The 21809-nt window shown below is 34.6% G+C and overlaps 1 protein-coding gene across 8 annotated transcripts in view; it reads right to left on the bottom strand.

Moving 5' to 3' along the window:
- Positions 1-243: 243 nt before the first annotated feature.
- TOGARAM1 (TOG array regulator of axonemal microtubules 1) overlaps positions 244-21809 on the bottom strand; it is a 77979-nt gene continuing 56413 nt past the window's right edge. For 6 of the 8 annotated variants that reach the window (XM_049113127.1, XM_049113132.1, XM_049113131.1 and 3 more), the window contains 9 exons: positions 21199-21434; positions 20637-20795; positions 16990-17116; positions 16229-16347; positions 14295-14378; positions 6946-7135; positions 4631-4850; positions 1996-2082; positions 244-1386 (listed from right to left, as the gene is read on the bottom strand). In XM_049113127.1, the coding sequence (XP_048969084.1) occupies positions 1133-1386; positions 1996-2082; positions 4631-4850; positions 6946-7135; positions 14295-14378; positions 16229-16347; positions 16990-17116; positions 20637-20795; positions 21199-21434 (1476 nt within the window). In that variant the 3' untranslated portion in view covers positions 244-1132. The remainder of the gene's footprint in view (positions 1387-1995; positions 2083-4630; positions 4851-6945; positions 7136-14294; positions 14379-16228; positions 16348-16989; positions 17117-20636; positions 20796-21198; positions 21435-21809) is intronic. The other 2 variants (XM_049113130.1, XM_049113133.1) reach the window with 1 other exon arrangement.

The raw sequence follows: 21809 nt of genomic DNA, 5'->3' as shown, positions 1-21809 counted from the left end.
CCAGCCCTCACATTTTAGAAATGAGAAAACTGGACCTAGACCTGGCAAGTGACTTGACCAAGGTCACACGGATCATTTCCTCTAAAGCTGGAATTATAACCCAGGTCTATTGTTAGGTCAATAGAAATAGGTCAGTATTATTATCAATTATACCAAGTGAAAGTAATAAGTCAATATTAAAATATATATTTTTTAATTTTAACATATCTGGAAGGTGGAAAAATAGGACACCTCTCACACATCTACAGAAATAAATCCTTTTATTTTTATAACATCCTTTTCTTTTTCAGATGCATACAGTACTTATAGCCCAAGAATTCTGAGAAAAGCTATAGAAGACCTGGCACTATTTTTGAGAATTACACAACTGGGCAGCAAAATAACACCTTTATAAATGTTGGGACATATAGAAATAAAATTTAGTGTTTGCACACAAAAATAGGGAAGTTACATTCAACACGTTTTCTTTAACGTGCATTTAAAATGTTTTAAGTGTTTTCTAAAACTTTGGTCATCATGCTTCATTATAACTTGTTAAATTTCACAATTATGTAGATGATTTAACCCAAATGGTAAGCAAATATATCACATTAACACAGCAGCAAAAGCAAGCTAATACTGCACAATCATATTAGCGAACTGATTTTAGAAATACATGTTTTTCACAAATAGCACACAAAAGTTAGTTTGTATTAACATAGTTCAATGACTTTTCTTTCACTTCATTAAATAAGGCTGAGTAATGAGACATAGCAGAACATGATTACATAATAAAAAGTATATTTTTAATTACAAATCTAATTGTACATACGGGGCAATGAATTGTGATTTCTATAGAATAGTGCAAATGAGCAGGACTTTCCTCAAAAATAATATAATTGGATTCATTCTATGTGCCTCAGATTTCATGAATATTAGGGTTATATTAATTACTTTAGGTTTTTACGTGATGGGTGCAAATGGTAGGGTTGATAGAAGGCAGATGTGTACTCACTGGCTGCAAATACAAATAACCATTGCCTTAATTTACTAGATGAAGTGCAGGCACTGAAAATGTAACTTTAAAAAAGTTCCATTTGTCATTATGTAAACAATTTTCTTCATATTATATTTCAAAGATGCATAATTCATTTCATACCGTCATATCAAGCAATTCTTCTAAACTCTTTTTGATATGTGGTGGTTGAGATGCAGCCTGATTTAATAGATTCTGGCCCATTTGTGCAAAAAGTGCTTTTGATAATTTAGCTGTGGCTGTTCGTATATTTCCTCCAGCTCCAGGCAAAGAGCCACTATTTGTCATGTTCCCTAAGAGATGCCATAAAACAACCAACACTTTCTGTTCGGTGGCATGGGGCTTCCTTTGATAAAGTTCCATAACAATATCTGAAATGTAAAAATAAATAGTGATGTTTAAAAAAAATTCAAGTTTTGTTAATTAAAAAGGATACAAAATATACTAAACTTCTTCTCTATACCATTTGTTCTAAAATGTCAGGCATTTTAAAGAAAAGTAAGGTCAGAAACTTTCCTTCTAAAAATTGGTATCTTTAAATATTAGAATTTCATATATGTCAACTTAATTCAGGCAAAAGTAGTAAGGACAGGAATTAGATCCAAAACTCATCTCATGTAGTTACATAAAATAAAAACATATATATATATTTTTAACTCACTGATCTTTTATAAAACACATCATTTGAAATAGTTTTCTAAGAGCACTAAACTGATTTTAATGTCTTTTTATTTTTCCTGTATTATTTCTACTGACAAGAAGACGAAATAAATACTGGAAAAAAAAGGTTAAAAACTTTTATAAAAGTTTTTTTTTGTTAAGTCTTAAAAGTTTCTCATATGGATCATTATGCAATTTATTTCTACACTGTGAGTAATGATACTGAATTTGGTAGTTATCCCAAAATTAAATTGAAATGCCTATCAGCTTATCCTTAGTTAATAAAATTTCTTTAGAAATAGCAATTAAAAAATACTTACCAGCAAGCTTTTCAGTCATATCCTGTTTTGCTTTTCCATTTAAAAACTGAGCTTTTGTGCAAAATGGCTGTAGAAGCAAGTAATTGTCTAAAAAAAAAAGAATACAGATATATAAAGAATTATGAGATCTTAGTTTCCATTACATAGCACTGAAAGGAAAATATATTCATGCAAAGATTTTAAATTTATGCAATCGCTACCTAATATCATCTATAAAACCTTAATAAAATAATATAGCAAATATATAAAAATATCTCACAGAGTATTAAAAGAGATATCATATGGTATAAAAAAGCAAAAGAATTGCCCATCTTCCAGGCATCTTATTCCAAAAAATATTACATAGGTTTATCAAAAACAAACAAAAAGGGCAGCCCCGGTGGCGCAGCGGTTTAGCGCCGCCTGCAGCCCACGGTGTGATCCTGGAGACCCGGGATCAAGTCCCACATCAGGCTCCTTGCATGGAGCCTGCTTCTCCCTCTGCCTCTCTCTCTCTCTCTCTCTCTCTCTGTGTTTCTCATGAATAAATAAACAAATAAATCTTTAAAAACAAACAAAAAAAAGCCCCCAAAAAACAGAAAAAAAGGGTTTTCTGGGAGTAGTTTTTATCTTTACTGATTTTTTCAAAGTTTTGATTTTGTAATAATCATAGATTCACAGGAAATTGCAAAGATAGTACAAAAAAGGTCCTGTGTATCTTTCACCAAAGGTTACATCTTATATGGTTATAGTACACATCAAACAAGGAATCTGACATCAATACAATACATGTACAAAGTTCTAAGCTGCATCATTCACCTTCTTTATTAATTTTTTTTTTTTTTTAGAGTAAGGTCTACACACAATGTGGGGCTTGAACTCATGACCCTGAGATCAAAAGTCACATGCTCTAACAAATGAGCCAGCTAGATGCCCCTACATGTGTATGGTTCTGTCATTTTATCACATGTGTAGATTTGTGTAATGATCACTGCAATTAACATACAGAACTATTCTATCCCATAAAGATCTCTCTAGTGTTCTCTTTATTGTCATATCCAATCCCTGCTTCCACCCCTAAACCCTGATAGCCACTAATCTGAGATAATATTTTGAGATGGAATCCTACGCATGTGACCTTTTGGGACTGTCTTTTTTCACTGAGTATAATGCCCTTTAGATTCATCCAAATTGTTGTGTGAATCCATCATACTACTTTATTATTTAAATACTTTTCTATGGTGTGGATGCATCACAAATTTTTTCACTATTAACCCACTGAATTACATTTAAGTTGTCTGCTATTTTTGGCTATTGCAAATAAAGCTGTTATGAATAGTGTATAGATTTTTGGATGAAAGTGAGTTTTCATTTCTCTGGAATAAATGCCTAAGGATGCAACTGATGGGTTATATGATAAGTGTAGTTTAGCTTTTCTATGAAATTGCCAAACTCTTTTCTAGAGTGGCTACACCATTTTATTTACATTCTCACTAGCAATGTAGCAGATATTTAGTTTCTCTGAAATCTTGTTAGCATTTGGTGTTATCCCGCTTTTTAATTTTAGCTGTCCTAATACTGTTATAAACTGAATGTCTGTGTCCTCCAAAATCCATATGTTGAAACCCAATCCCCAATGTTACGGTATTTGGAGGTGAGAGGCCTTTGGGAGGTGATTAGGTAATGAAGGTGGAACCCTCATGAATGGGATTGGTGCTCTTATTAAAGATGCCCCAGAAAGCTTCCATGTCCCTTCCATCGTGTGAAGACAAAAACAGAAGATGGGGCCATCTAGGAACCAGGAAGTAGGCCCTCACCAGACACTAAAACCATTGGCATCTTGACCTCAAACTTTCCTGCCTCAGAACTGTGAGAAGTAAATGTTTGTTTTCACACCATCCAGTCTGTAGTAGTTTGTTATAGCAGTCAGCAGACTAACATACTTGTGTAGTGATCATGATCTTAACTTGCATTTTATATTTCCCTAATGACTCAGGATGTTGAACAGCTTTTCATGTATCTATTCACCACCCATATATTCTCTTCAGTGAAATGTTTCTTCATGTCCTTTGTCCATTTTCTAACTGGATTGTTTGTTTTAATGTTCCATTTTGAGAGTTTTTTATATACTATGAGTTCTTCCCAGATATGTGGTATGCAAATACTTTCTTCCAATCAGTAGTTTGTCTCTTTATGTACTTACTAGGGTCTTTTGCAGAGCAAACATTTTTAATTTTGCTGAGGTCTAATTTGTCACCTTTTATGGATCATGCTTTTACTGTCATCCATCATGTGTCATGCTAACAACTCTTCACCAAGCCCTCAGGTCCTAAGGATTTCTGCCTATGTTATCCTTAAAAGTTCTACAGTTAAGTTTTACATTTAAATCTGATCCATTTAAAGTGAATTTTGCATCAGATGTGAGACTGAGGTAGACAAAAGGAACTAAAAAGTCAAAAACAAGGGGAGATAAAGTCAATTTAATAGTAAAGCATTTTATCTCTAAAAATAATTTAAAATACTACTGAGACTATTACAACATTAAATGACAAAATATTGACTATCTATGATTTCAACATTATAAAAAAATATCACATGTAAAATCAGAAAATACAAAATTCAAAATAATTTGAGTGCCAAAGTAAAGATTTCTTACCTACATGCTGACTCAGTGCCTGAATAACATTTGTGGCAGCAGCATAGATGCCTGGATTCTTAGAATTCAGATTGTTATCTACTATTGCTGGAATTAGCATGTTGATTATAGGAGATAAGTTATCTCTAAGCAAAGGAATCATTTTGTGCATTGTTTCTAGAGCCACCAGATTTACTTTACTATTGGAATCATGAAGTCGAGATTTAAAAGCATCAAAGATCTGAAAGTAAATTGGTAAATTAAAGTGAAGTAATGTTTATAATCATTTAAATTCTTTTTGGCATTCTTTAGTATTTATCCTGTTAATATACTGTTAAAAACATACACACAACATTTTATTTAACCTGAACTTAGATAATAGGAATTTTATAAAATAAAAAAATATATAAATATGTACATTTTAATATAATTTTACATACAAAATTAATAATATATAACAAATATAAAAGTTTGGATGCTAAATTTAAGTCTCAAAACTACTTATAGGAAAGAGACAAGTCTTCAAAAATCACCCAAAAAGACATACTAATAAATTAAGGTTGAGAAATTTGGCTTAGTAGGAAGATGACTGGCTTACTGTAAATGTGACAAAAATGCTATTTTTTGGAAGGTACAAAGTTAGCCAACTCTAAGAACTCAAGAAAAGTTTCTATTTTTATCCCTATTCATAACAAAATTAGACATGTAAGTTTTACCACAGAGAGCTGATTTAGTTTCAGTTTAAGTGAGTGTCTTATGAGAATTTTATATGCAATTTCAGAGTTAAATTTTTATTATTACCTATTAATACCTGACTACTTTATTTTTTTTTTAAGATTTTATTTATTTATTCATGAGAGACACAGAGGGAGAGAGAGAGAGAGGCAGAGACACAAGGCAGAGGGAGAAGCAGGCTCCATGCAGAGAGTCTGACGTGGGACCCAATCCCGAGTCTCTCCAGGATCATACCCTGGGCTGAAGGCGGCGCTAAACCACTGAGCCACCTGGGCTGCCCTTAATACCTGATTACTTTAACAATTATTCTTTGCTCTTTAGAATTCTTAACTTTCATAAGCTTAAGGTATCTTAAGGGAATGGTAAGCAAATATTTATAAGCTTAAGGTATATTAAGGGAATGGTAAGCAAATATTTAGTCACATCAAGTGAGTGAAGAGCTAATCTGTGAGGCTAAGATATATACATATACATCTTTCACATAATATATATAAATAAAATTTTTCATGGTACAAATAGGCTTCCCAAAAGATTTATATTTACTCAACAGATATCAGAATATGTAACTTTCTGGTGCCCATGGCATGATAATATGGTATTTTTCTTCTGAAAATTAAGACACAGCACTACTGGAATTAGTAGTAATGGGGGATGCCTGGGTAGCTCAGTGGTTGAGCATCTACCTTCTCAGGGCGTGATCCTGGGGTTCTGGAATGGAGTCCCACATTGGGCTCCCTGTGAGAAGTCTGCTTCTCCCTCTATGTCTCTGCCTCTCTCATGAATAAATAAATAAAATCTTTAAAAAAAAAAAAAGAGTAGTTATGGTACTTTGGCCAAGTTTAATGAACATAAATACAAATTTAAAATGGAATTTAGTTAATAAATTACTAATGGAACTAACTGAACTAACTCTGAAGAAGCATAAATCATCTACACTCATTTATTACTACCCCTTTTCTATTTCTTGGTATCTTCCTAAAGGGTTGGTATATAATGTATACAAGATTTCTAATCTTGGGACGCCTGGGTGGTTCAGTGGTTGCGCGTCTGCCTTCAGCTCAGGCCGTGATCCTCGGGTCCCGCATTGGGCTTCCTGAATGGAGGCTACTTCTTCCTTTGCCTGTGTCTCTGCCTCTCTCTGTTTCTCTCTCTGTGGCTCTCAGGCATAAATAAATAAAATCTTAAAAACAAACAACCCTCCCCCCCATGATTTCTAATCTACACATAAAAACTTTAATATCTATTCTTAAATAATATGAGAGCTCTTAAATGCCCTGGTTCTTAAAATATTTATTGATTCACTCAACATATAGTCACTGAATGTCAGGTCCCAAGAGCTCTGAGAATACAGAGCTTTCAAGAAGTTACCACCTAGTGGGAGAATTTAGATAAATAAGCAGCTATTTTCTTATTTTTCCCCAATTACTTTGAATTGGTCTAGAATGTTTTTAATACAGCAAAACCTAAGCAATCCATTCTTCTCACTAAGTTTAACATTTTAAAATAATATATGTAAGGTACTAAGATTTAGGGCAATTTTTTATACAAATGAGCTGTTAGCCACATATTGAGAATGAAAATTAATTTTTATAGTTCATTACCTTCACAATGTTTCCAACAACAAGCTCTTGATTGTTTTCAGTATCTGATAAAAGCTGCTTAATCCCATTAATACGATCACGGAAGTCTTTTGCATTTAATAAACTGGTTATGACTTTAATATATTCAGCACTTTCTAAGGAATTGCGGGGAACTGATTTTCTGGTGATGTCACGGACTTCAGTTACTTCTCTAAAGTCAAAGAAAGGTAAATTTAATTTCATTATTAAATTCCAATAAGAAATATAAACATAATGAACAGTTCTTAATACACATTTATTTTTCAATAATTCACAAAGTGATCTAACCGTTAGCCAAATAGCTGTGTTGGTGGCCCCTAAAATCTCCTGAGTTTCGTGATTTACTAGAAGGACTCATAGGATTCAGCACGTAGTTCTTACTCACAGCTAAGATTTATTACAACAGAAGGATACAAAGCAAAATCAGGAAGGGGAAAAAGTGCAAGGGTCAAAGTCTGGCTAAAACTAGATATAAGCTTCCAGGGGTCCTTTCCCAGTGGAGTCATACAGAACAAACTTAATTACTCCAGCAGCAACCCATGACAACACATGGGAAATGTTGTCTACCAATGAACCTTATTAGAGACTCACTGCTCAGGGTTTTTACTGGGCGTTGGTCATGGTTGGTCCTCTGCCTAGGATATACTGAAATTTCAGGCTCCCAGAAGCAAAGCTGGTCTTCCAGCATAAAACATATTGTTTACTCAAATTATTGTGGTACAGTAAACTACTCTTACTAGTTAAAGAACAGTGGCAATCCTCCTTAAATCCTAGTTCCTGGATGCCAACCAAGGGCTAACATTGTAAGTAGGACTTTCTAAAAATAGTAGTCTCAGGCTTGCTATGTTAACTCAAAATATCCATTTGATTTTGCATGAGAAAACTAGAATCTTGACACTAGCAGGATTTGCTATTCCAATGACTTACTATTACTAGTATATGTTTTTTATTGCTATAAAGGGGTGACTCAATACAGCAGAGGAATGATACCTTTGAAACTAAAGTGTCACGCAAATTGACAGATCTTAAAGACAATGGTAAGAATTGCCAGTTACCATTTTTCTGACTACTATTATTAAAAATGGCACTAAAGTTGTCTTAAGAGCAGTGATTAACGAATGATGCAGTATCATCCTAAAAGTAGGCACAGGATGGTGATCTAGAATGCAGATCTTATATGTATTTACTCATTATTTTTAATTTCCTTAAATAAATTGATCCAGGGATGCCTGGGTGGTTCAGCAGTTGAGCGTCTGCCTTCAGCTCAGGGCATAGTCCCAGAGTTCTGGGATCAAGTCCCACATTGGGCTCCCTGTGAGGAGCCTGCTTCTCCCTCTGTCTATGTCTCTGCCTTCTCTCTGTGTCTCTCATAAATAGATAAATAAAATCTTTTAAAAAATGATGTGAGATTAATTTGTGAAATGATTAATTCTATACAATGATAAAAATAGAGGATTAAATTAATATTTAAACTGAGAAGTATGATACATAAAAGGTAAATAAATTAAAAGAGTAAAACAAGAACACCTCAAGAAGCCTTTTAATTACTGAAACTTGTGTTCAAAGATGTCCTTTTGATATTTTAAAACAAAATGGACTTGATAGTAAAATAACAGTGATTATATCTTAGAGGGAAAAGATACAGTAAGAGCGAAATGGAGGCAGGTACTCACTAGGTATTAATATCAATAAAATTTATTAAAAGAGAGTATGCATTAAAAATGATCATGGAGCACAGATGCAAAAAACACCAAAATATTAACTGAATCAGCAATACATTAAAAGGATCATACAGAATGACCAAGGGGTATTTATTCCAGGGATGCAAGAATGGTTCAACATCTCCAAGTCAATTAATGTGATCCATCATATTAGCAAAATGAAGGATGAAAATCATATGATCATCTCAACAGATGCAGATAAAGCATTTGACAAAATTCAATAGCCATCAACAAACTGGATACAGATGGAACATACCTGAACATAATAAAGACAAGTATGACAAGCCCAGAGCTAACATCATACTCAACGATGAAAAGCTGAAAGCCTTTTCTCTGATAACAGGAATAAGATAAGGATACCCACTCTCTACACTCTTATTCAACACAATACAGGATGTCTTAACTAGAGTAATTATGCAGGGAAAAAAAAATAGAAGTCTCCAAATTGGAAAGAAAGAGGTAAAATTGACTCTATACACAGATGACATGATATTATGCAGTCGACCCTTAAACAACATGGATTTGCACTATGCAGGTCCACTTACATGTGGATTTTTTACAGTAGAGTGCTGTAAATACATTTTTTCTTCCTTATGATTTTTATTAACATTTTCTTTTCTCTAGCTTACTTTACTATAAGGGTATAGTATATAAAATATTCAAAACGTGTTAATCAACTGTTTATTGTTTATCAAGTAAAGGCTTCTGGTCAACAGTAGGCTATTAGTAGTTAATTTGGGGGGAAGTCAAAAATTATATGTGGATTTTCAACAGCATGATGGTTGATGCCCTTAACCCCTGCATTGTCCAAGAGTCAACCATATATAGAAAACCCCAAAGACTCTACCAAATAAACTAAGAAACCAGTCAATCAATTCAGAAAGTTTCAGGATACAAAATCAATATACAAAAATCAGTGGCATTTCTACATACTAACAACAAACTTCTGAAAAACATATTAAGAAACAACTGCATTTTTTTCTTAATATGTTTTTCAGAAGTTTGTTGTTAGTATGTAGAAATGCCACTGATTTTTGTATATTGATTTTGTATCCTGAAACTTTCTGAATAGGACAAACATTATATGTTCTCATTCATTTGGGGAATATAAATAATAGTGAAAGGGAATATAAGGGAAGAGAGAAGAAATGTGTGGGAAATATCAGAAAGGGAGACAGAACGTAAAGACTGCTAACTCTGGGAAACGAACTAGGGGTGGTAGAAGGGGAGGAGGGCGGGGGGTGGGAGTGAATGGGTGACGGGCACTGGGGGTTATTCTGTATGTTAGTAAATTGAACACCAATAAAAAATAAATTAAAAAAAAAAAAAAAGAAAAGAAACAACTGCATTTAAAATCCATAAAAAAGAGGGATCCCTGGATGGCTCAGCGGTTTAGCGCCTGCCTTTGGCCCAGGGCACGATCCTGGAGTCCCAGGATTGAGTCCCACGTCGGGCTCCTAGCATGGAGCCTGCTTCTCCCTCTGCCTGTGTCTCTGCCTCTCTCTCTCTACGTCTATCATGAATAAATAAATAAAATCTTTAAATGTTTAAAAATAAATAAATAAAATCCATCAAAAAGAGATGCATGGATGGCTCAGTGGTTGAGTATCTGCCTTCTGCTCAGGGCTTGATCCTGGAGCCCCAGGATTAAGTCCCATATCAAGCTCCCTGCATGGAGCCTGCTTCTCCCTCTGCCTATGTCTCTGCTTCTTTCTTTCTCTGTGTCTCTCATGAATAAATAAATCAAATCTTTAAAAAAATAAATAAATATAATGTAAGAATCTTACAGCAGTATACTCCTCTTTCATCTTTTAAGCTATTTTTAGAATATTTTATTTACTTATTTTAGAGAGTGTGAGCATGGGGAGGAGCAGAGGGAGAGAGACAAGCAGACTCCGCACTGAGAGTGGAGCCCAATGCAGGGCTTGATCTCAACCCTGAGATCATGATCTGTGCCAAAATAAAGAACCAGATACTTAAACAACTGAGACACCCAGGCATCCCCTTAAGATAATTTTGTCATGTATTTTACTTCTTATATGTATTATAATCCCCACAATATGTTATTGTTTAATGGCTTTTAAAAAAATATTCTATTTATTTATTTATTTATTTATTTATTTATTTATTTATTTGGGAGAGAGAGAATGCATGTAAGTTGGGGGGAGAGGCAGAGGATATTCTAAGGAGACTTTGTGCTGAGCACAGAGCCTGACACGGGGCTCAATCTCACAACCCTGAGATCATGACCTGAGCCAAAATCATGATGGTCAACCAACGGAGCCACCCAGGCACCCCATAATGATTTTTAATAGGCATATAAGGTATATAACATAATGATTGGATTTATTTATATATTGCAAAATGATTACCACAGTAGTTAATATCCATCACCTCACAGAGTTATAATTTTTCTTATAATGAGAACTTTAAAGTTTTACACTCTTAGCAACTTTCAAATATACACTACTGTATTATCAACTATAGTTACCATGTTGTAAATTACATACCCAGAACTTATTTATTTTATAACTGTAAATTTGTACCTTCTGACTACCTTCATGCATTTGCCCACCTCTAGCCCCCTGGCTCAGGCAACCACCAGTCCGTTCTCTGTACCTTTGAGTTTGTTTTCTTTAGATTCTACATAAAAGTGAGATTAGAGTTTTTGTCTTTGTCTCACTTATTTCATTCAAGGTCCATTCGTATTGTCACAGATGGCATATTATTATTCTTTTAGTGACTGAAAAATATTCTATCATGTATATATACACATTCATCTGTCATGGGCACTTAGGTTATTTACATGTCTCAGGTATTATAAATAATGCTGCTAGAAACATGGGGATTTGAATGTAAGACCATAAAACTTGTAGAATAAAACATAGGTGGTAAGCTCATTGACAATGGTCTCAGAAATAATCTTTTGGATATGACAACAAAAGCAAAAATAAAAAGTGGGATCATATTCTTCTGCACAGAAGAATCCATCAACAAAATGACGAGATAACCTACAGAATGAGAGGAAACATTTCCATATCATATACCTGGAAAGTGAAAGAGGTTAATACCCAAAATATATAAAGACCTGATACAACTTAATAGCAAAGCAAACCAACCAACCAGAAAACAAAAAAAACCTACAAAAAAGCCGAAACGGGGACGCCTGGGTGTCTCAGTGGTTGAGCGTCTGCCTTCAGCTCAGGGTGTGATCCTGGAGTCCCGGGACTGGGTCCCATATCAGGCGTCCCACTTACATTATATTTAAACTGATTTAATATTATTTGAAAGTAGACTATGAGAAGGTAAAGATGTATATAAAGTATGTTTATTACATAGCCCAAAACAATCACTTAAAAAACAGAAACGGAAACAATGAGATACATAGAATACGACAAAAAACAATCACACACACACACACACACACACACACACACACACACACACCCCTCAATCAATCAATTCAAAAGAAGGCAGCACAAGAGACTCATTTTAGACATAAAGACACCTGCAGATTGAACGTGAGGGGACAAACATTTATCATGCAATTGGACATCAAAAGAAAGCCCGAGTAGCAATATTTAGACAAACTAGATTTTAAACTGAAGATTGTGACAAGAGATGAAGAAGGCATTATTTCATAATAAAGGGGTCTATCCAACTAGAGCTAACAATTGTAAATATTTATGCCCCCAACTTGGGAAGATGCAAACATACAAAACAATTCATAACAAAGATAAAGGAATGCATTGATAAGAATACAATAATTGTAGGGGGCTTTAATATCCCACTTGTAGCAATGAACAGATCACCTAAACAAAAAATAAACAAGGAAACAATGGTTTTGAATGACAGACTGGACCAGAAGGACTTAACAGAAACATTTAGAACATTTCAATCCTAAAGCAGCAGAATATATATTCTTTTCAAGTGCACACAGGGCATTCTCCAGAACATACTAGGTCATAAATGAGGCCCAAACAAGAACAAAAAGACTTAAGATTATACCATGCATATTTTCCTACCACAATGCTAGGAAACTTGAGGTCAGGGACGCCTGGGTGGCTCAGTGGTTAACCATCCACCTTTGGCTCAGCATCTGATCCTGGAGTCCCAGGATCGAGTCCCATGTCAGGTTCCCTGCATGGAGCCTGCTCCTCCCTCTGCCTATGTCTCTGCCTCTCTCTCTTTCTCTGTATGTCTCTCATGAATAAATAAAATCTTAAAAAAAAAAAAAAACAACCTGAGGTCAATAACAAGAAAAAAATTGGAAAGACTAAAATACATGGAGGTTAAACCACATGCTACTAAACAAAGAATGGGTCACAAGGAAATCAAAGAAGAAATTAAAAAAAAAATACATGGCAACATATAAAAATGAAAACATGAAGGTTCAAAACCTTTGGGATACAGCAAAGGGGGTTCTAAGAGGGCAGCCTGGGTGGATTAGCAGTTTAGTGCTGCCTTCAGCCCAGGGAGTGATCCTGGAGACCCAGGATCGAGTCCCACATCGGGCTCCCTGCATGAAGCCTGCTTCTCCCTCTGCCTGTGTCTCTGCCTCTCTCTCTCTCTCTCTTTCTGTGTGTGTGTGTGTGTGTGTGTGTCTCTCTCATGAAAAAATAAATAAAATCTTAAAAAAGGGGGGGCCCTAAGAGTGAGGTATATAACAATACAGGCCTACTTCAAGAAGCAAGAAATATCTCAAATAAACAACCTAACCTTAAATCTAAAGGAGCTATAGAAAGAACAACAAAGCCTAAAACTAGCAGAAGGCAAATAATAAACATCAGAGCAGAAACAATAAGAGAAACTAAAAAAAGAGTTTCTAAAATAAAACTAAAAACACATCAATGAAAGCAGCAGTGGTTCTTGTAAAAAAACTAATACAATTGATAAACCCCTAGTCAGAATTAATAAAAAGAAAAGAGAAAAGACGCAAATAAATAAAACCATGAATGAAAGAGGAACGATCACAACCAACAGAGAAGAAATACAATTATAAGAGAATATTATAAGCAATTATATGCCAACAAATTAGGCAATCTGGAAGACATGGATGCATTCCTAGAAACATGTAAACTACCAAAACTGAAATGAGAAGAAACAGAAAATTTGAAGAAACCCATAACCAGCAAAGAAATTGAATCAGTTATCAAAAATCTCCCAAGATATAAAAGTTAGGACCAGGTGGCTTCACAAGGGAATTCTATAAAACATTAACAAAGAGTTAATACCTATTCTTCTCAAAAGCTTCCAAATTCATTCTATGAAGCCAGCAATATCCAGATTCTAAAACCAGACAAAGACTGCACTAAAAAAGAGAACTACAGGTCAATATTCTGATGAACGTGAATGCAAAAGTTTCAATTTGCTGGTATTTTGTTGAGAATTAACAGTACATTAAAAGAATCATTCACTGTGATCAAGTGGGATTTATTTCTGGGCTGCAGTGGTGGTTCAATATTCACAAATCAGTCAACATGATACACCACATTAATAAAAGAAAAGAATCACATGATCCTTTCAATAGATGCAGAAAAGTGATTTGACCAAGTATAGCAACCATTTATGATAAAAACTCTCAAGAAAGTAGGTTTGGAGGGAACATACCTCAACATAATAAAGGCCATAATGAAAAATCCAAAGCTAAAATCATCCTCAATGGGGAAGAATTCAGAACTTTTCTTCTGCGGTCTGGAACAAGACAGGGATGTTCACTCTCACTTAAATAACATAGTACTGGAAGTCTTAGCCTCAGCAAGCAGAAAATAAAAAGAAATAAAAGGCATCTGAATAGGCAAGGAAGAAGTCACACTTTCACTATTTGCAGATGACATGATACTTCAAAAATCTATCAAGAAGTTGCCAACTGACAGATTAATGAATGACAGGATACAAAAATCAATGTACAGAAATATGTTGCATTTCTATACACCCATAATGAAGCAGCAGAAAGAGAAATTAAGAAAACAATCCCATTTACAATTATATCCAAAACTATAAGATAGTTAGGAATAAATCTAACCAAAGAGGTAAAAGATCTGTACTCTAAAAACTATAACACATTTGAGCAAGAAATTAAAGATGACACAAAGAAAAATATTCCATGCTCATGGGCTAGAAGAGCAAAGATTAATAAAATTATCTTTTTGGTTATCACCCAAAGCAATGTACACATTTAATGCAAATGCTACCAAAATACCAACAGCATTTTTCACGGAGCTAGATCAAACAACCCTTTAATTTGTATGGAACCACCGAAGATCCTGAATAGTCAAAGCAACCTTGAAAAAAGCAAAGCAAAGCTGGAGGCATCATGATTCCAGACTTTAAGTTATATTACAAAGCTGTAGTGATCAAGACAGTATGGTACTGGCACAAAAGTCAAAACACAGATCAACAGAACAGAATAGAAAACCCAGAACTGGGAACACCTGGGTGGCTCAGTGGCTGATCCCAGATTCCTGGGATCGAGTTCCACATCAGGCTTTTTGCATGGAACCTGCTTCTCCCTCTGCCTATGTCTCTGCTTCTCTCTCTGTATCTCTCATGAATAAATAAATGAAATTAAAAAAAAAAAAAAAAAGAAAACCCAGAATTGACCCCACAACTATATGGTCAACTAATCTTTGACAAAGCCGGAAAGAATATTCCATGGAAAAAAGATGTTCTTTTCAATAACTGGTGTTGGGAAAACTGGGCAGCAACATGCAAAAGAATGAAACTGGACCACTTTCTTACCCCATACAAAAACATAAACTCAAAATGGAGGAAAGACCTAAATATGAGACAGGAAACCATCAAAATCCTAGAGGAGAACACAGGAAGTAACCTTTTTGACATTGGCTGTAGCAACTTCTTATTAGATATGTCTCCTAAGGCAAGGGAAACAAAAGCAAAAAAAAGCTATTGGGACTTTATAAAAAAAAATCAACAAAACTAAAGGCATTCTATGGAATGGGAGAGGATATTTGTAAATAAATGACATACCATATATGTCACATGATAAATGTACAGACACATGAAAAGATCACTCATCATCAGGGAAATATAAATCAAAACTACAATGAGATATCACTTAGCACTAGTCAGAATGGCTAAAATGAACAACACTGGTTGGTGGCACCATAGGTGATTGGTTAAATTGGTTAAATTCTTCTTTTAATGTTTGGATTTTCTAAAGTTGGATTTTCTAAATTTTTTTCACTAGTCATAATTATGTACTACTTTTATAATCAAAGGGAAAAAGTAAAGGCTATAAATTAAAATCAAATTAATCAGAATTATCCAACACAGGTCTAATATTGACAAGTTCAACAGCACAAAAGCTTTAATAATGGTTAGTGCATATAAAAGCCAGTTGCTGTGAGAATATAATTGCTTTATTAAATATAATTACCTCACACTTTCTAAGTCCTTACCATCTTTTAAAACTCCATTAAGTTTTGACAAAACCCCTGGGATTGTTCATAAAAACATCCAAATGAGACTACTATCACTGGGGAGTAATTTTTCTAATGATGTGGAATATCAAATGACCCTACCTTTCAGCTGAATTAAAAGCATCTCTAGAAATAGATGATGACCTTGTATTTCCAACAGTGCCAGTATGAGATCGTCTTCCTTTCGCTGAAGGAGTATCTAGTGGTATCTCTCCCAAGCCCTTTAAAAGTAATATAAAGAAAGGCAGTGTAATAAAACTCTTAAAACTAGTAAAGTGAAATAATTTATACTATGTAATTTTCATAGAAGACATTATTGATCTTTTTATAAATGAATACATTTTAATAATCAGCTATGCTTATGCTTTAATGGGTATCAATATATAAAATAAAAAAATACATAAAATACCTTCTAATTAGTAAATAAAACAAATATGTGATCAACTAATAGGAAAGATATTGGCTGGGTAAAATTTTAAAATTTTAAAAATTAATATGCTATATTTTATAACTATTCTTCTTAAACCTCTCTATCTCATAAAAATAAAAAAATTCAGGTTAAAGAAATGATGTATCTAACGTTGTATAGTTGGCTAATTCTCAAATCCAAGTCTTGATTCAAACCCAAGTCTTGTAACTCCAATAAAGCACATTTATATTCTACTAAATATCAAACTTCTATTCAATAAACAGTGACACTATGAATGTGGATTGCAAGTTGTTCACTTGCAGTTGTTGAAATGCTACTGTAGCTATATTCTGAATGGTTAATAGAGAAATAATCAAAGAAGTTATTACTTCTACCTTTAGCTTCCTGGTACTTGCTTTTAAAGATGTTTACAAAATAAACTTTTTCCACATACCTTTTGCCGTAAGCTTTTAACAGATTCCTTAATATATGGCAAATCTTTGGATGGAACATATTTTTCAAGCATTTTATCAAAGTTTGGATGACACATCATAAGGAAAAGCATCTTCCGACCATAGTACCTATGGATATTTGAGAAATACGCAAATAATTTCATATATCTTAAGCTCAATTTCTGTCCTTAGATGCAATTTTTTTTTTAATAGAAAAAAACCTGTTAATATCGTCATCCCTATCTTAAATAAGCCACTGAAATGTAGTTATACTAACTGGAGTACAGCATTCTCCTGTCCCTCACTTTTAAAACTACTAAGCTCCAAATCTTCAAATCTCTTTTTGGAGAACCAAAAGTTTGAATTCTACTTTTCAGGTACTGTGGTCCATATCAGGGCTGATATTTGGCAGAACTGTGAGTTAGGAGAAGTTTGTCTTTGTCCTGGGCTCTCCGCTCAGTGAGCTTTTGCTGCTCACCTATTGGTCAGAGGTGTTCTGACCTAAGTTAACCTTCCCAAGGTCTGTATTTTTTATATTTCTTATCCTCTTTCCTTTTTCCCGCTGCCAAAACTTACCTGGGTTCCAATTCTTTAAAAACCTATTCTTTGCTACCAAAAACACACCCAAAGTTAGTTGAAAAATCATGGATGATACATAATGAATGTGTAACGCTCTCCAAACTAAGTTTTTTGTTATGGTATATAAACTTTACTTTTTTTTTAAATTTTATTTATTTATTCATGAGAGACACACAGAGAGAGAGAGGGGCAGAGACACAGGCAGAGAAAGAAGCAGGCTCCATGCAGGGAGCCCAACATGGGATTCGATCCCAGGACTCCAGGATCACGCCCTGGGCTGAAGGCAGGCGCCAAACCACTGAGCCACCCAGGGATCCTGGTATACAAACTTTAAAATAATTTTTTAAATAATTCTTTTTAGGATAAAACCTTATGCCAAGATATCGTTCTGATGGTAGAACCACAGATCTATCATAGAAGTGCATATTGGAGATATTTTTGGATAGAGAAGTCTTATAGTACCTTGTAATCATACCATATTACAATTCTTCAAAGAGGCTTGGTCCTAAAATTAATTACAGTTATGCTTTTTTCTGCAACTTGGAATATATGGGACTAGAAGAACCAGAGAAGGCAAGGGGGTTGGGTGGGGAATACAAAATAATCTCAGGAATATGTGTTATCAACCAGGCCTCTTCGATTGTAATCAAATTACAGAAAGGGAAGTAGTATCAGAAAATAAAAATTACTGTTCTCGCCTCAGAATCAGAATAAGGTTCACACCTTGATAAGCAGTTCCTAATCAGTTATAGTTTCAAAGATGATTATAACTTTTAGCCCAGAACATTAAGGACTATAGGTCCATCATAGGCCCCATGATAAGAGATTGGCTAAAACAAACAAACAAGCAATAGGGACACTAAATGTGAGAAATAGTAAGACTGGACAGTTGTAGCCATTCTATAATTTTAAAACTTCAAATAAGAAACCAAGAAATGACAAAATGGATTAGAAGAACTACCATGTCATTAAGGAAAAGTTACACATAACAACTATTAATTGTTTTGAACTTTACTGTGGTATACACAACTTCCAAAATGGCTCCCCAAAGATATCCTACTCTAATTTCTACAATTTGTAAACATGAGATATAACTTCTAGGATTGTGTTATGTTATACGATATAGTTGACTCTAAGTTATGGAGATTTCCTGGGTGGACATAATTTAATCAAATAGGCCCTTAAAAGCACAAAGCTTACTATGGCTGGTAGCAGAAGAGGAAATCAGAGATCTTCTAAGCACAAGGGGTAGGTATTCAACATACTATTGCTGGCTTGAAGATGGAGGGGGCTACACAAGAAGGAATTTGCGTGGCCTTAAGGAGCTGAGTGAGGACCGTGGTTAACAACCAGCAAAGAAACAGAGACCTAAGTCCTTTAACTACAAAGAACTGAATTTGGCGAACAACTAAAATGAGTTTGGAGGCAGATTCTTCTACAGAGCCTCTAGGTAAGAGCTCAGCATTATCATTATCTTGATTTCAGCCCTGGAGACTTCAAGCAGAAAAAGCAGTTGAGCCATGCAAGACTTGTACCTTAAAGAACAGTAAGGTAAAAAAAAGTCTGAGTTGCCTTAAACCACCATGTTTGTGGTAATTTGTTACACAGCGATAGAACATGAATACACATTGACTTTATTAGTTTCTGGAATCATGATTTCCATAAGCTTAACTCCAATTACCTAATCATGGATACTTTTGTCTTAAAATGTTAATAATTTGTTATCCTTTACTTTAGTCTCTGAACTCAGGACCCACCCTCCTCCCTTTAATCTATCTTCAAATGTAACTGCCATACATTTTTAGGTTTCATATTAGACATTATCAATCACCTAGTCCCACCTATCTAATTTTACATATGAGGAAACCTAGCCTAACAGACTAAGTAATTTGCTTAAGGATAAAAAGTGACTGGGGTTATGAATTGAACCTAGGCTCTTGACTATATCCAAAATTTCTGTCACCAATACAGCTAGGGGTACCTTGCCCAGTCAGTCAGTAGAGCATATGACTCTTGCTCTTGGAGTTGTAAGTTCAAGCCCACATTGGGCATAGAGTTTACTTAAGAAAAAAAACATGTTATCAATACAGCTAATGTACCATCCACATCTTAATTATTTTGTTATTTTTCTCTGACTGTTCTTGACCTTCATAAAATTATTCTTCAAGTACAGCAATCAGAGATTTTTTTTAAGATTTTATTTATTCATGAGAGACAGAGAGAGAGGCAGAGACATAGACAGAGAGAGAAGCTGACTCCTCACAGGGAGCCCAGTGAGAGGGACTCAATCCCCAGAACCAGGATCATGCCCTGAGCTGAAGGCAGATGCTCAACCACTGAGCTATCCAGGCATCTCCAGCAATCAGAAATGTATGGGATTTTCTAAGAGCAGCCATCTCATGTCTCAGGAGACAATACATTATCCATTTTGCTTTTTGCTGTCTTTTCCATGTGTACCTATTTCCTTGATTTCACCTAATTCCTTGGAAAATCTATCATTTCCCGTAAATGCCCATAAGGAAGTTCTTCTGCCACTTTTCTGACCACTCCTATAGTCTTGTGTCGTTTTCCTGCAGTTCATCCCTGTGACATGGCATCTCACTACCCAGAAGTATGTAGTGTCATCTGTAAATCTGGAGAATTCACTGTGCACTCCCTCAACATCATTTATGAACTGGTTAAATAAGTCTATCCCCCAGCACCAATCCTTGGGGACCTCACTTGAATATTTATTTATTATTTATTTATTTATTTATTTATTTATTTATTTATTTATTTATTTATTTATATTTTAAATATTTTTATTTATTTATTCATGAGAGACACACAGAGAGAGGCAGAGACATAGGAAGAGGGAGAAGCAGGCTTCATGCAGAGAGTCTGACGTGGGACTCGATCCCGGGATTCTGGGATCATGCCCAGAGCCAAAGGCAGATGGCTCAACCACTGAGCCACCCAGGTGTCCCCTCACTGTCCATTTAGAAAAAATGTTTATTCTTTTTTAATCCTTGCTGCCTACTTTTAAGCCCTTACCTAACAGACTCAGCAAATATTATTAGCAGCTATTCACCTGGTTTCTTGTGAACTGTCCTGAGCAAACCTGGCAGCAGCTGGTAATATGCGGTCAGCCATATCCTTTGTTCCAGATAAAATACGCTCTGGTTCCATATATTCTACTACATCTGATAAGTGTTGGGCTGTACATCTTCTTACTGCGATGTGTAAATGGCTACAAGGAAACATGATCAATTGAAACAAAGCTAATGTATGAACTACTTACCAAAGATTTAAATTTAAATGATTAAACTACACTTAACCCTCAACAATCATCTTTGAAAGCTAAAATGACAAATTACATTAGTCACCACTCCTCAAGAAGTTAAAAACACAACAAAACTCATAATAACTGACATTTATTTAGTTCCAGATCTATGAATATAAATAAAATTATTGGAATAACAATATTATTATTTACATGCTCTGTATCTAATATGATGTTTATTACATAGGAATTGGTTGTTTTTTGACTGAAATAATACTAAAGTCTTATTGCCTGTGTTTTTCCTATATCCTAAAGTGCAAACAACTGCATTTCTAGTTTAAGGATATGTCAAGATTATTTTGAACATTACCTTTGTCCTCCATTGATAAGAGAAACAACTGCACGTGCAGGAGTTACATTACTGACCATAGCTCTCAGTGCTTTGTCAACATCTTCTCTTATAAATGTATTTGATTCTCCAGCCTTGTGCAACAGAACTTTTACTGTAGTATCTAATTCTTGATCCATGCTTTTTTTCAGGTAAGTGAAAAGATCACTTAAACAGACCACAGCAGCACGAGAAACTCCAGAGCGTAAATTTTTCACCTAAAAAAAATTTCCAAAATGTACATTTTGCTGATATTCTGAAAGAAAATCAGTAATAATGACTTTGAAACCAAATTTACTATTAAATAACATGTTTTAATACATATTTTCTTATGTCCTAAAAATAAATATTTAATAAAAATTTTTAAATGTTGCAAAGTGAGGTATAATCTACTTTTTTGCTTTTAAATAAAATTTACCCTCAACATGGGGCTTGAACTCATGACCCTGAGATCAAGAGTTGCATGCTCTACTGACTGAGTCTGCCAGGAGCCCCAAACCTGAGCTACTTTTAACTATATATAAGCCTACTCGTATCATTTAGTACAGAGGGATTTTGTTTTGTTTTGTTTTTGAGAGAGAGCGGGGTTGGAG

Source organism: Canis lupus, chromosome 8 (assembly GCF_003254725.2).
Source record: "Canis lupus dingo isolate Sandy chromosome 8, ASM325472v2, whole genome shotgun sequence".
NCBI classification, from domain to species: Eukaryota; Metazoa; Chordata; class Mammalia; order Carnivora; family Canidae; genus Canis; species Canis lupus.
This window is presented reverse-complemented; position numbering and strand designations above follow the sequence as displayed.